Source organism: Ipomoea triloba, chromosome 15 (assembly GCF_003576645.1).
Source record: "Ipomoea triloba cultivar NCNSP0323 chromosome 15, ASM357664v1".
Lineage (NCBI taxonomy): Eukaryota > Viridiplantae > Streptophyta > Magnoliopsida > Solanales > Convolvulaceae > Ipomoea > Ipomoea triloba.
Window position 1 is genome coordinate 23,348,674 of NC_044930.1, and position 14,710 is coordinate 23,363,383.

The 14,710-nt window shown below is 33.3% G+C and overlaps 2 protein-coding genes across 3 annotated transcripts; one reads left to right on the forward strand and one right to left on the reverse strand.

The window, feature by feature from the left end:
• The first annotated feature begins 6,947 nt into the window (after positions 1-6,947).
• On the forward strand, positions 6,948-10,661 carry LOC116006150 (protein phosphatase 2C 50-like). Of its 2 annotated transcripts, XM_031246432.1 has the most exons (5): positions 6,948-7,160; positions 7,636-8,769; positions 8,875-9,192; positions 9,275-9,380; positions 9,923-10,661. In XM_031246432.1, exons 2-5 carry the CDS (start codon positions 7,891-7,893, stop codon positions 10,255-10,257), a joined length of 1,638 nt encoding a protein of 545 aa, XP_031102292.1. In that variant the 5' UTR covers positions 6,948-7,160; positions 7,636-7,890; the 3' UTR covers positions 10,258-10,661. The 2 variants fall into 2 exon arrangements, with proteins under 2 accessions (XP_031102292.1, XP_031102293.1); XM_031246433.1 differs by lacking the exon at positions 6,948-7,160 and having other exon boundaries at positions 7,181-8,769.
• Positions 10,662-10,669: 8 nt separating this feature from the next.
• LOC116006151 ((S)-coclaurine N-methyltransferase-like) lies at positions 10,670-13,828 on the reverse strand. The gene is made up of 8 exons (XM_031246434.1): positions 13,529-13,828; positions 12,595-12,703; positions 11,910-12,134; positions 11,729-11,828; positions 11,546-11,656; positions 11,365-11,448; positions 11,126-11,184; positions 10,670-10,999 (listed from the first exon to the last, which is right to left on the reverse strand). Exons 1-8 carry the CDS (start codon positions 13,713-13,715, stop codon positions 10,807-10,809), a joined length of 1,068 nt encoding a protein of 355 aa, XP_031102294.1. The 5' UTR covers positions 13,716-13,828; the 3' UTR covers positions 10,670-10,806.
• Between the last annotated feature and the right edge of the window lie 882 nt (positions 13,829-14,710).

The window sequence follows — 14,710 nt, forward strand, 5'->3', positions numbered from 1 at the left end:
TGTCCAACCAATCTTCTATAAATAAACATAATAAATATTCAATTAAAAAAATTGTTATACTTCTTTCACCTGAAGCCAAGAGGGAAAAAGAAAAAAAATAGTGTTATATTATATGATTGCAATCTTTTTCTATGACTAGTGAGTAGCATAATTCAAAGTCCAATTAATGTGTTTAATACCATTGTCACTCACCTAAAACCCCATCAAATCTTTGATAATCATCTTGTTTATTCAAAGATAATCTTTTTTGGGGGTGGGTGGACCCCAACCCCATCTAACCTCTTCTGAGTCTAAACATCTCAATGCCCCAACAATCTTCATTATATTTGACTTCACCAAATTCTTGCAAAGTTCACACATGGTTTTGACATTCACCTATATGTGTGGATTTGCAATAATATTGTCAGCTATTATTGATAATTTAATATTGTATTTGCTTATATTGGAAAAGTTACTCCATTTTTGCTATTTTAAGTATAAAAAAAAGTCATTGTAAAGTTTAACAAAATATCCTTTTACTTTGGGAATTTATATGCTTAGAATTTAATTGGTTGCACTAGCATGACTCTTTTTTTTCTTCATCCAAAATGTTCTGTGTTTTAGGAGAAAGAAATAAAATCACGCTATTACTTAAGACTTTGTTTGAAAGCATTAACTGAAAAGTTAGTAACTTAAAATTGAAAGTTAAAATTTGATAAATTAGAGAATTGGAATTAAAACTATTTGATAAAATTAGTAAAAAAAAAAAAAAGTGAAGCTAATAAATTGCAAAAGATAAAAAGGACATATCTTTATATACGTTCAAGATTAGGTGCGAAAGAGTTCCCAAGTGAAAAATGTGCATAAATTTTAGCTTTTAATTTCATCCACTACTCTCTTTTTTTTTTTTTTTTTTTTTTTAAGTTACATTTCAAATCTACAAAAAATGTGTACTTAAAGGCACCAAAATATGCACTCTTAGGCACAAAAATGTGCATTCAAAAGTCAAAATTCTACACTCGAGGGCACAAAGATGTGCAATCGAAGCAATTAGTTATACATTGTCGAAAAGAAAGGCAAAAAAAAATGTAATAACTAACCCATAATTATGCACTTGAAAGCATAAAAGTGTGCACTCAAATGCTAAAATTTTACACTCGAAGACACAAAGATGTGCAATCGAAGCAATTATGGTACCAAAAAAGGAAGTTATTTAACTTTTTTTTTTTGAGTAGTACTGACTCGGTTAAAATGTAGTATATGTTCATAGCTACCTTCTCAACCTACTGAAGTACAAAGTCTCAACAGTTGCTTCCACGGAGGCTCGAACCCACTCCCATCATTAATGTAGGAGTGTAAACCGGGACACCGGGTGCTACTAGACCACAAATCTTTAAGTGTTGTTGAAGCAATTATCCTTACAAATCTTTTGTAAATCTCACAAATATTATTAGAAATTTAGTTACTCCGTATATGTTATTGAAAAGAAAACGAAAGATGTAATAAACATTGGCTCATAATTATGCACTTGAAGGCACTGAAATGCGCACTTGAAAGTCAAATTTGTGCACTAAGTGTGAATATATGCATTGAGACAAAACATATGCACTCGAAGAAAGATATGTGCACTCAAAGACAAAGACCATCTGAGCTGACTTACACAAATTACCATAATGCCACTGCGTTTTAAACCTTTTCTTCATTCTAAACTGTTGATTTGGACTAGATCAATGCCTAAGATTTAACCTTATTTTTTACCTAAGGCCCTCCTTCGCATATGATCTCTTATATATATATATATATATCCTTAATCAGGTGAGAACGTGCGAACAAATCTAAACCATTGATTTAGTAGATCTAACGACTAATAAACAAAACTTTGTAATAATGATGAAAATGACCCCACTCATTTTTTACTTAATTTCTCATCAATCAGATCTTGCAGATCAATGGTTTGGATTTGTTCACAAGTTCTCACCTGGAGAGTAGTTTTCATATGATTAGGATTGTATATATATATATATAGTTCCGGTGCGGGGATGCTCCTAGGTGTGGTCATGCGATTAGATCTGAGCAATCAATGAAAATTTTAAAAAAAATTGCATGTTTGGAAGAAAAAAGCATTAGCTAAAAATGACGCACCTTAAGTGAAAGAAACGCACACCTTAAGTGTTAGAATAACGCACCTTAAGTGTTAAAATGACGCACCTTAAGTGTTAAAATGACGCACCTTAAGTATTAACATCGCGCACATTTGATTTATAACAATGGCGCACCTTAAGGGATACAAAGATGCACCTTAAGTGTTAGAACAACGCATGATGCACCTTAAGTTTTGTTCAAAAGTTTTTGTTCTTGAGGGCCTGAGCTAGGGGTCTAGCAGACCCCTCAGTTCAAAAGTTTTGTTCTTGAGGGTCTGAGTGAGGTATGAGCTAGGGGTCTGGTAAACCCTTCACTCAGGCCCTTTAGTTCAAAAGGGAGAAGGGTGGTGGGCAAGGAGTGCCTCTGCCGCCTTTTTTCTTGAGGTACTGGTGGCGGGCCATCCGAGCCCGCTAGTTATGTGGATAGGTCTGTTCCAATATTATTGAAGAAGAAACACGACACACATTAAGCATAAGATTTACGCACCATAAGTACAAGACCTACGCACCTTAAGCACAAATCCTGCGCACCTTAAGTTTGACCCATATGAAAAATGACTAAATTGCCATCACATTTTTTTTATACGTTGTTAATCCTGGGCATTGATTTTGGCAAGATCAATGGCTCTCCTCTCACCGCACAACCGCACCTGAGCAGTATATATATATGCGCACACATTTTTTCCTTATGATTAATGACTTCTAGACTTGCGCAACTTTTTTTTCCTTATAAATAACGACTTTTTGAATTCTAGGTGCATAAGTTTAAAGCTTAAGGTGCACAACATTTTTTTCTTATGAATAACGACTTCCAGAATCCAGGTGCATAAGTTTAAAGTTTAAGTGACATCACTTTCCAACTTAAGGTGCATGAGTTTAACTCTTAGTGCATGTTTGGTTCGCTCTGGAAAATATTTTCCAAGGAAAATTTTTTCTTTGAATTTGATAAAAATTGGTTTTTTCTTTGCTTGGTTCATGGAAAATATTTTCCTCATTTTTCATAGGAAAATACTACGGAGTACTTTTACTCCCAAATTATACTATTAACTTTTACTCCCTCTCACAAAATATTGATGTTGACATTTTCTTTGGGATCCATACATTAAAATAAGTAATCATTCATTGCCACGTCAAGGAGTAAAAGTGAGGGAGTAAAAATATAGAGTACATGTAGTAGAATTCATATCCCCCTTGGTATTTTATTTTACATGGAATGAAAACAAGTAGGACAATTATGCCCTCACCAACTTTTCTTAATTACCATTATTATTATTGGTGTTATTATTGTTTAGGAATATAATTGTCTTTATACTCATTATTCCTTACAATCCCAAACCCAACCAAACAATGCATTTCATATTTCATATTTTCAGTAATTTCTTTTTCACCAACCAAACAATGGAATTCATTTTCCATGAAATTTTAATTCAATTTCCCTTCACATATTTTTTAGCGAACCAAACGGGTTGTTGGTGCACAACGTTTTTCCTTATGAATAACGACTTCTAGACTCTAGGTGAATAAGTTTAAAGCTTAAGGTGCATCGCTTTCCAGCTTAAGATTTATGGATGTAATTCTTAAGGTGAACAACTTTTTTTTTTCCTTATGAATAACGACTTCTAGACTCTAGTGCATAAGCTTAAATCTTAAGGTACATCACTTTCCAGCTTAAGGTGCACAATAGTTCAATTTTATTTTTTCGTTGGCTGAATGTGCATCACTTTCCAGCTTAAGGTGCACAACTTCTCACTGTAAGGTGCATAACATTGATCTTAACATGCATAACTTTGAAAACTCCACAGGAAGCGCGTTTTTAAAATTGTTTTGGGCAGTTGATCTAAATTAGATAAATGGCTCAGATCTCAACCAATTTTTCACCTGGGAGTTCTTCCGCACTTGAATCATATCCTATACGCGCGCGCGCGCACACACACTATATCAAATGGGGACATGCCTTTCCGTGCAGACGTGCGGTCATGCACCACCACGTATTTAGAAATGCACCACACCCTAGTGCAATTTTAAACATATTGTGATGCATTCTTGCATACCTAATGGTGCATGACTTGCACATCCGCACGAAAATCAAACTATATATATATATATATAATTTGAAATTACTAATTAATATTTAAAATTATCAATTATTGTATATATTTGTTTAATTTTTTAAATGAATTATATTTATTAAATATTTTTGAAGTAGATTTCATGCAATATATATTGTTATAGTTAAATTTACATGTTTATAATTTATAATTAATATAATATACTAATATATGTTCAATAATTAATTCTTTAATTAATTAATTAATTAATAATAATAGTAATAATAATAATGATAATTCTTTTTGAAGAATAATGCGCATGGGTGTTGTGTTAAGTGACAAAAAAAAGGGTGTTATCCTATAGTCATTATATTCAAGGAATAATATAACACTTCTTAAATATTTTGTTTAAATGAATTTAAAATAGTATGACTACCAACAATCATTTATATTTATTAACTATTCGTAAATTAACTGACCCTAATGCAAGTTAATCATATCAAGTTACATTATTTGAAATATTATAGGTTGGTGATGTGACAATGAAAATTTGTATCTAGTACTTAAAGGTGTATACTTGGCAAACAATTTGTTTGGTGTAATATAGCATATATCTTTCTTTCTTTTTTTTTTTCTTTTTTTTTTGGTACATTTCAAACATTTCATAAATTTTTACAAAAAATTATTATTTGTTGGTGCTTAGAGAATTAATTTTTTTTTTTTTTTTGTTGCGAACAACAACAAGAATTTCTTGCTGCTAACCGTAGCAAATTTTTTTTTTGCTGCGAACAGCAACTGTTGCTGTTCGCAACAGAAGTCTTCTGCTGCAACCATTAGCAAGTTGCTGCTGGTCGCAACAGAATTTATAATTTATAATTTTTATTTAATTAATATAATTTTATATAATTGTATGTTCATTAATTATTAATATATGTATAATATACTCTATTTTTGTGACAATCAATATTTTTTTTTATTTTTTTTACAATGCATTAATATATTTATGATTTATAAAAATATATTTTGTAAGAAAATTATAAATAATATATTAATAGAAGTTATGAAATGTTTGTAAGGGTGTATTCAATTTAGAGTTTTAATAACTTTTGTTGACTTTTTAATATGAAAAAGTTTTTAAAAGTATGTAAATGTTTGTCCTACTGATATTTATAGACTTTTCCAAATTAAAGTTGATGAAAGTTTAAAAGATCCTACAAAAGTCTACAAAAACTCTACTAAAGTCAATTACAATAATCACTTTAAAAGTCTCTGAGAATCTTTAAAAGTTTTGATTGGATACACCCCTTAGTTACTACGGAGTACTTTTTATGATGCAATGAGTTTAAAAATTGTTATTTAATTTGTTAAAGATTTATTCCAATATAATGTGAAATTAGTAAATTAAATAGCAAGCAAGGCAAGCATATATTCTAAGTTATCCAAGAAATATGTTATCTATTTGAGGACAAGACAATGCTTAATTGGAGCATTTGGTAGCATGATAGTCATGGGCCATTATAAAGTAATCTAATTATGTTCACCAAAAAAGCAAAATACAAATAAAATAAATAAAAATAAAAATAAATAAAAGAAGACATGAGGAGTGGGGCATTAATGGGAGAGTTAAAAAGTGAAAAGAGGTAGAGAATGGGTGGATATGCTTTAATATGCTCTTCTTGATTTGACATCTGTCCTCCATTTTTTTTTTCATTTTCTTTAATTTTCTATTTATTTATTAAAAAATGAAAAAAATTAATATATAATGAAGAAGAATTTCTCATTGTGTACATATATTATTTTCATTTCCACTTTCTTTGTTGTACTTCTAAGAGTTCACTAGCCAAATACAAAAATACATCAATTATATATTAAAAAAAGTTAATTTAGTAAATATTTAATTATACTTTTGGTCACTTTTTTTTTGCTTTTAGTTTTTTTTTTAAATATCAATTTGACCTTTACCTTTTTCAAATCAAATCTATCCCATTCAAGATTTTATTTTCTAAAATTTGAATCGCACAAAATATAACTATTACTTAAAAATTATATGACTCAAAATTTTGTAACAAAACATGCACAATTGATGATCCATCACATTCACATTGGTTTACCACACAAAGTCCAATAAAATATACAATCGATAATTACAACTAAAAACAGTGTTATTACAACATTATTGTCCTTATTGATTTGAGCTAGCCAATTATGTACAATCAAATTTGGGTCGGTTACCAGACAAACTTTATCCTATGTAATCCCAAATAATAATTGTAGATGTTTCTCGTCATAAAAAAACAGTGTTACTAATTTATTCAGTAAATATGTACTTTATAAGAACTTTTGAGTTAGTTAAAGTTTAAAAAATAGTTATAGTTTAAACTACTTTGTAAATGAACTATTAATATAACCGTAAAATATAAAATGCCATACAAAAAAAGAAATTAAAGTTTTACATGTATTTTTTGGTACGACGTACTTTGTATGAGTGAGTGCAGTAAAATCTTGTGGTGGTGATACACTCACGTGTGAAACACATTTACTTTTTTTTTTTTTTTTCATAAAAAAAGAAGAAGAAGTAAATATATAATTGATATTTGTAACTCCATAAATTATACGGTAGTACTATCCTTCTTCTCCAATCAATTCATCTTGTTGCTCTTTCAGGGCTTCTCAAACAAAGCAGAAAATTAAATAATAATAATAATTATTATTATTATTATTAATTTTTTGTTTTGTTTTTTTTTTTTAAATAAAAAATAAAGTCTTGTAGAGTTGTAGAGATCACACTGACGATTGACGACTGAACTGTTATTTTCCAATTAGTGAGCATCCCACAATTCTTGTATTCTTGATTCTTGGATGCATCTCTTCTTCTCCTTCATCTCATCTAGCAGATAGACTTGAAGATGAGAGAGAAAGAGAAAGAGAGAGAGAGGAACTGGGGGTGTTAAGCAGTGATTCCATTCTACAAATCTTGAAAAACAAAGATTGGGTACTGTCTCTTTCAACCCTGTTTCTTGTATTTCATCTCATTATTATATAGTTTAATTTTTGTAGTTTTCTGTTGGGGCAAGAAATTGTTGAAAAGGAGTTTAAGAAAGAAAAAAATAATACGAATTTCAAGAAAGGGTTGAAATGGGTTGCCTCTGATCTAGGGTACTCAAGTTTTATGTGAAAAAAGGGTACCCTCTTTCTCAAAGTTTTCTTGTGATTCTTTGCACTTGGTTGGGCTGTTGTGCCTTCCCAGGCTTCTTTCACATGACCCTTTTTTGCCTTTTTTCCTTGTCTTTCTTGTGCATGATTTTCTGAATTTATGTTCTTGGAGTAGAAGATTTTGGGGTTGTGTATTTGATTGTGGATAAGGAAGGGTCCAGAGAAGATATAAATGAGGGTCAGATATGTCTGACCTTTATGTATTTTGTTTCCCACAATTGGTTGTTGGTGTTAACTTTTTTTGGTTTTACCAGATCTGACTGCCAATTCCCATTTTAAGCATCTTCTTGATTGAGACTGCAGCAGTGTAAACGTGATTTCCAGACTTTCTTGATTTACTTTGAGATCTCCTTAGTATGGAGAGTGGTCTGTGGAAGCCATTGGTTCATGTTTCAGGGTTATTATTGATAATTAAGGGAGGTGGTGGTGAATTAGCTTAACAATGACAGGTTGTGTGCTTCTAGAGGGGCTGGATGGTAACTTTTATTGCACCTTAGATAGCGATTTCCATGGACGAGATGTATCAGGCGGTTGTGGTGCCATTTAGATTAGGTAACTTCATCTGTGATAACCAAATTGTGGGAGGTCATATGGATGTCACTAGGCTAAAGGTGATGGGTGACACTCCGAGTTTATTTTCTGATGATAACGGGGCTAAAAGTTCTGATCAGCTTCCTGCTGGCAATGACGACTCCAACTGTGGTGATTCCGAGAGTGACCTTAGCATCACAGTTTCGACGATTCCTGAAGAGAATCGGAGCGAAGGGGCTATGACATCTGAAAATGAAAGCAACTGGATTGCTAGCGATGCTGTTGCCCGGGAGAGTGAGGACGATGATTACTTATCGCTCGAGGGTGATCCGATTCTCGATAGCTCCTGTTCCCTCTCGGTGGTGAGCGATTCTAGTAGCGTGTGCAATGATGATTTGTTGGCCGAGATAGCATCTGAGATAGAAGCACAGAATTTTATAGATGTCGAGAGAAACATCTGCAATATTGAACTTGTCTCGAGGAGTGGAAATTTAGAAGAATCAAATGACGAGAAGATTGTCGGTGACGCTCTGGCAGTTGCAGCCAGCCCTACAGAAGGGAGTACGGACGGGTCCAGTTCGAAATCATCTGCAGTAGTTCAGCTGCCTTTGGATAAAGGATCGAGTGCAACAGTGGGTCGCAGTGTTTTTGAAGTGGATTATGTGCCGCTATGGGGACATACCTCTGTGTGCGGAAGGCGACCAGAAATGGAAGATGCGTTTGCAACAGTACCAAGGTTCTTTAAAATTCCCATAGAGATGCTAATTGGTGATCGTGTTCTTGATGGAAGTACTAGGCGTTTAAGTCATTTGACTGCTCATTTTTTTGGAGTCTATGATGGTCATGGAGGCTCTCAGGTTGATTTCTCTCTCTCTCTCTCTCTCTCTCTCTCTCTCTCTCTCTCGGGCACTTACACATTCTTGTTCCACACATTTGACAGAAGTTTGATTATTATTTTTCAGGTTGCAAATTATTGTCATGATCGAATTCACGCTGCATTAGCTGAAGAGCTGGAAATTATTATGGCTGAATTAAATGATGAAAATGCTAAGCATAATTGCCAAGAGCAATGGACAAGGGCATTCAGCAATTGTTTTCTGAAGGTCGATGCTGAAGTTGGAGGGCAAGGTGGTCATGAACCCGTTGCCCCAGAAACCGTGGGCACTACTGCTGTTGTTGCCATTGTTTGTTCGTCTCACATAATTGTGGCGAACTGCGGTGATTCGAGAGCTGTTCTCTGTCGGGGGAAAGAACCCATGGCATTATCGGTGGATCATAAAGTAAGAAAAAACTAATTTGAATCATTACATTACATACTTATTCGTGTGACATTATAGTAGTTGATTTCCTTTCACTATGCAGCCAAACCGAGAGGATGAATATGCAAGGATTGAAGCAGCTGGCGGGAAAGTAATACAATGGAATGGACATCGTGTCTTTGGTGTTCTTGCAATGTCAAGGTCCATAGGTATGTATCTTTTGAGCTGCAATTTTGTTGTAAATTATGTTTTTGTACTTGTGTGTTTCAAAAAAAGTATTGTAATGCAGCTCCATGAAGATCTCCTTTTTGATTTGATCATATTGGCAATGCACAGAAAGAAATTTGTATGACATATGTCCATTTAAATGGCGTATGAGATTTTTGTGCAGTAAATTATATATATGTATATATATATATATATATATATATATATATATAGGGTCTAGCTCCCATGAGAACCATGCCTTAGGTGATTACGTGCGAACTATTGCATGAATGCACCGCAACTATTCCAGGCATGTCGGGAGGACGGACAAAGACCTTTGACGAAGCTGGAGTAGTTGCAGTGCATTCGTGGAGTATTTGTGGTGCATTCGTGGAGTATTTCTGGTGCATTCATTCTGTTCGCACGTTCTCACCTAAGGAAGGATACACACACACACATACACTTGTTTAGAATGGTTCCTTTGTTGTAAACAGTTTTAATGAATGTGTGTCTAGATTACCGACTTTTTTGTTATTGATTACAGGAGATAGATATTTGAAACCTTGGATTATTCCTGATCCGGAAGTGATGTTTATTCCTCGCACTAAAGATGATGACTGCCTGATTCTGGCCAGTGATGGTTTATGGGATGTAATGACAAATGAAGAAGTTTGCGATTTGGCACGTAAGCGCATACTCCAATGGCATAGAAAGTACGGTGTGACTCTCCCCTCGGAGAGAGGTGAAGGAACCGATCCTGCAGCTCAATCAGCAGCTGAGTACCTATCAAACCGAGCTCTCCAAAAGGGCAGCAAGGACAACATAACCGTGATTGTGGTGGACTTGAAACCTCAACGAAAGGTTAAGAACAAAACCTGACCATAGCTTTTATCTATCATTCAGCTGTTACGTTTCATTTGTAGGTTTACAGTATAAACTTCACATGGACTCATACAGTCTGCCCCTGCTGTTTTTCACCCGGGATGATGATGATGGCTTCACGTAGTTAACATTCTGTAGGTATGCTATCAGCTATTATGTGCTCTTTCCTGTACGTATTTTTTTTCTTCTTCTTCATTTAGCTACTCGGAGTAGGAGAAATATAGAAGCCATTCGTAAATGTACCACTTTGGGGAGCAAAATTTACATATAATCGATTGTAAAACGGTTATTATGCCTCCGAGTTAAAAGGCGTCGACGAGGTAAGGTGTTTACCTCGCATTGCTATGGAATGTTATGCCCTTCATTTAGTAAATTTTTATGAAATGGAAATGCATTGACTCTATCTTTGTGATTGATACAAGAGAACTGTGTTTATTATCAAGTCAGATGATTTCTCGGCATCTTACAATTCAACTGTGTTTTGGTGGTTGTTGAAATCTTGCATCTTACATGAAAAATGAAAAATCGAAAAAAATACAAAAAAAATCATTTCTTCTTGAAGAGAAAATGAGCAACCATCCATTCTTCTCCATTGTTGTATCCAAACAGTTCAGCAACAGCTATGAAAAATGTTCTCCAATAGACAGTCCATTTAAGAGCAGAGTCCTTTCCATAAGTTGATTCCATAATTGGCTTTACAGACTTCATGTTTTCATCCATTCTCTTAAGCCACTCCTCACTGCAAGTGCAAACACCCGACCCGTTAAATTTAATAACTTGTACATTGTATTTAATTACTCCGTATTTATTTTCTTGTACATTTATGAATTCTTTCGGAGTTTATATTTGTCCTATAATGTCATACCTTGTCCGCGCATAATGTTTTCCATTCACAAGCCAGTGGTCAATCACAGAAACATCATCCTGCAAGGAAACATCAATAATTAAAAGAAGCCATTCTCATGCCAATGGTTCCATGAAATGAAGAAGCCCTTCTGGTTTGAGCAGGTCAGCTATGGGTAGCCTAAGCTGATTTACTTCCTTGTGGTCTTTTGCCGGCTAGGGTCTTAAAAAAAAAAAACAAGAAGAAGAAGCTTATATTACCTGAAAATAAAGGAGCAGATTTGCTGAAGGCATTGTACCTCCACTGAAGAAGTATCTGGTAATCCAATCATCATCATTGATATCCTACAAAATAATACACACAGAAAACCATAATCTCCAGTTGTGGGACAGCCTTAATTTAAGTATGGAGTTGTGAACACTGTAGATTGTTATGACACACCTCAAAGTGGTAAGCAAATGTCTTATGGCAGAAATAATGAACAAAAAGGAAGCTGTCTGGCTTCATCCATTTGGATATCTTCTTAAGCAGATCTCCATAGTTCTTCATATGCTACAAAATGAGGCACAATTTTATTCACCTTTGAAATTCTGTCCTATACAAATCATCCTAAAGATTAGATACCTCAAACATTTCAATGGAAAATATTCGGTCATAGGACGCTTCCATATCAAACGTGGAAATATCAGCAACAATGATGTCCACGTTCTCCAGCTGAAGCTCCCTACACACAAATCCCATTCGGCACTAAGCATTTAACTTTAGAAGGTGAAAAGAGTGACAGAACGGAAATAGAACGACCTACCTGCATTGTTCTTCGATATGTGCCTTTTGGGTCACCGAGTTGCAAATACCTGTAACTTTGCAGTTACTATATTTCTCTGCAATGTAGAGGGAAAGAGAACCCCAGCCACAACCAACATCCAGGACAGTGTGACCATCTTTTATCTGTGACCTCTCACAGTACAACTCTAGCATTGCCTTTTCAGCATCCTCTAAGGTGCTGTACTGGTCAGGGAAGAAACAGCAGCTGCAAATCAAATTTTATAACACACAAATCACTAAGCTTACAAATTGAACAATACCTGGTTGTCTTGGTCTATAAATAATTTATTTAGGCCCTCTTTGGTAACATAGTTAGCTTATCAGTCAGTTTTGGCTTATTTAACCACAATTAGCTGTTTGACTTGGTTAAACAATCAATATGAATGTTTGATTAAGTAGCTTTTTGTAACAGCTTATTGTTCCAAAATACTAAAATTTTAAAAGCTGCTCAAAGCAGCTTTTTTAGAAAGTGATTTTACATATAATCAACTGTCAACTAACAACTAATTTACCAAACACTTTCTACAATTAGCTAATGTTATTAGTTAGTCAAACCCACTAACGCAATCAGCTATCAACTAACAGCTATTTACCAAACATCCCCTTAGTCATGGTTGCTGAATAAAGGATGAAATCTCAGGTGAACATACAGCAGCCCTGTTTACCTATACTTAAACTGCTTTCCAAGAACAAGCTTGAAAAAGGAAGTAGGTAGTTCATAATGCTGAGACTTTGGCTTTTCAGTCATGATGGCTATTGGCATCTCTTTCAAAGCTGCAATGAATTTGCAGAAGAATTTCATTGAACAAGCAATACTTCAATTCCCAGATTTCTACATTAAAATCTGATTTCAACTTCATATACAACAACAGTAATGATACAAAGTGGCATCACATTATTGATTATCACCAACTTCATTGATGTTAACATTTCTCTTCATATTTTAGGCTATCTCACTCAGTCCATTATTTTCCACCTAAATTTTCTAATTTATATAAATGCCAAATTCCATTCATGAGAATACAAGTTAACGCCAATGATTAGACTCAAAAGAATTTAATACACAACTCAAATGTAGGTTGGTGGATGTATTCAATCAAAGTTTTTGTAAAATTTAATTTTATAAATTTTTAAATATAATTCTATGAACCAAAATTATTAACAAAATTTTTAATTACTCCGTATATAATATCAAGGACTAAATGTGGCACATTATGAACAATTAAATGACTAAGTTTGTTCGAATCAATTAACACGGACTAAATTTCCAAAAGTAAAACAATTGAGGGGCCAAAACATAGTTTTTCCTTTATTTTTAATAAAAAAAATTATTATTATTAATATAAATCAATAAAAGATTGTAAATGTGTATTTAATTTAGATTTTTAATGATTGTTATAAATTGTTAAAATAATTTTTTTTATATACTCTTACAAAATCTATACAAGTATAATTTTTTAATAAAAATTATTTAAAATTTAATTATCACGCAGCAGATTCATGTCAAACCCCAAAAACAAAGGAAAAAAAGCACAAATTCCAAGGGCGGTGTAAAGCTATAAAGTGTGGGAATGGTATAGAGAGAGAGAGAGCAGATACAGTGCACGAAGTGAAGGAGGTCGGAGAGTTGAAGGTCGGCGGAGGATTTGTAGGAGGAGCGGAGGCGGGAGGCTAAGAGCAGGCGGGTGAGGCGGCGTATGACGGCGTCCGGCAGGAGATTACGCTCCAGTGTAGCCAGCATTACGCGCACACTGGCTTCGTAGGGAACCTGCACAATACTCTTCATCTCTCTCTCTCTCTCTATAGAATTATCTGTCTGTGCATTCCAATTTTTCCACTGAAGAGAATAAATGGCTATGGACTCTGTTACTGTTTTTTCAGTTTAGAACTCCAGCACGTAGCCTTATCTTCTTTGTCTGCCTTCTTTTTACTAATATAAGTTCACAACATCATGCTTTTTGAGATAAATTGCGAGTCACTCAATTTATTGGTTAGAACCTAATTTTTGTATGTTCACAAAAAATTCAATTTACACATTTTATCATCTGTGTTTTTCCATTCATGTTTCTAGTCAAATTCAAACCTCTTATTGTTACTTTTATTCGTGATATCAAGTTAGACGATGAACCATTACACTAAATCTCAAGAATACTTCTTTTTTAAGGATGAAGCTGAACCTCAGTCAGAAGTATTGTATAATTTTAACCTCCTAAGTTTAAAAAAAGTTTCATTTAAATTTTTTAAATCGTAAAAACGTTCAATTGTGTTCTATTTCAACCGTTTACAAATAAATGTTTTTTGTTTTTTTCTTTTTTAAATCTATAATATTTTTAAAAAAAATTATTAATGCATCCACCGGCTATTGAAGATAATTGGTGGTTGTCTCCTTTTATGGACATGTCTAAAAATGACAATCTCGGTCGTCGGACAACCATCGATATATTAATTAAAAATAAAAAATAAAAAAAAAAGGTTAAAAACATAGAAAGTTAAAAAATTATTAAAAAAAAAAAAAAAGAAAAGATACATGTGTAATTCCGGAAAACATTAACATGCTAAACAGGTTAAATAAAATTTAATTGAAAAATTATGTTGGTTTAAGGTGTTTGAATGGAGTTTTTATATTTAGATGGTCTAATTTAACTTAGGTGACTAATTTGATAATTTTGCCGTTAACGTTAATTTGAGATTTTTTAATTTATTTTTTTTTAGCAAATTTTGTTTTTTTTTTTGTTTTGAATACTACTAACTCTATTACAATGTAGTATCTGTTTATAACTA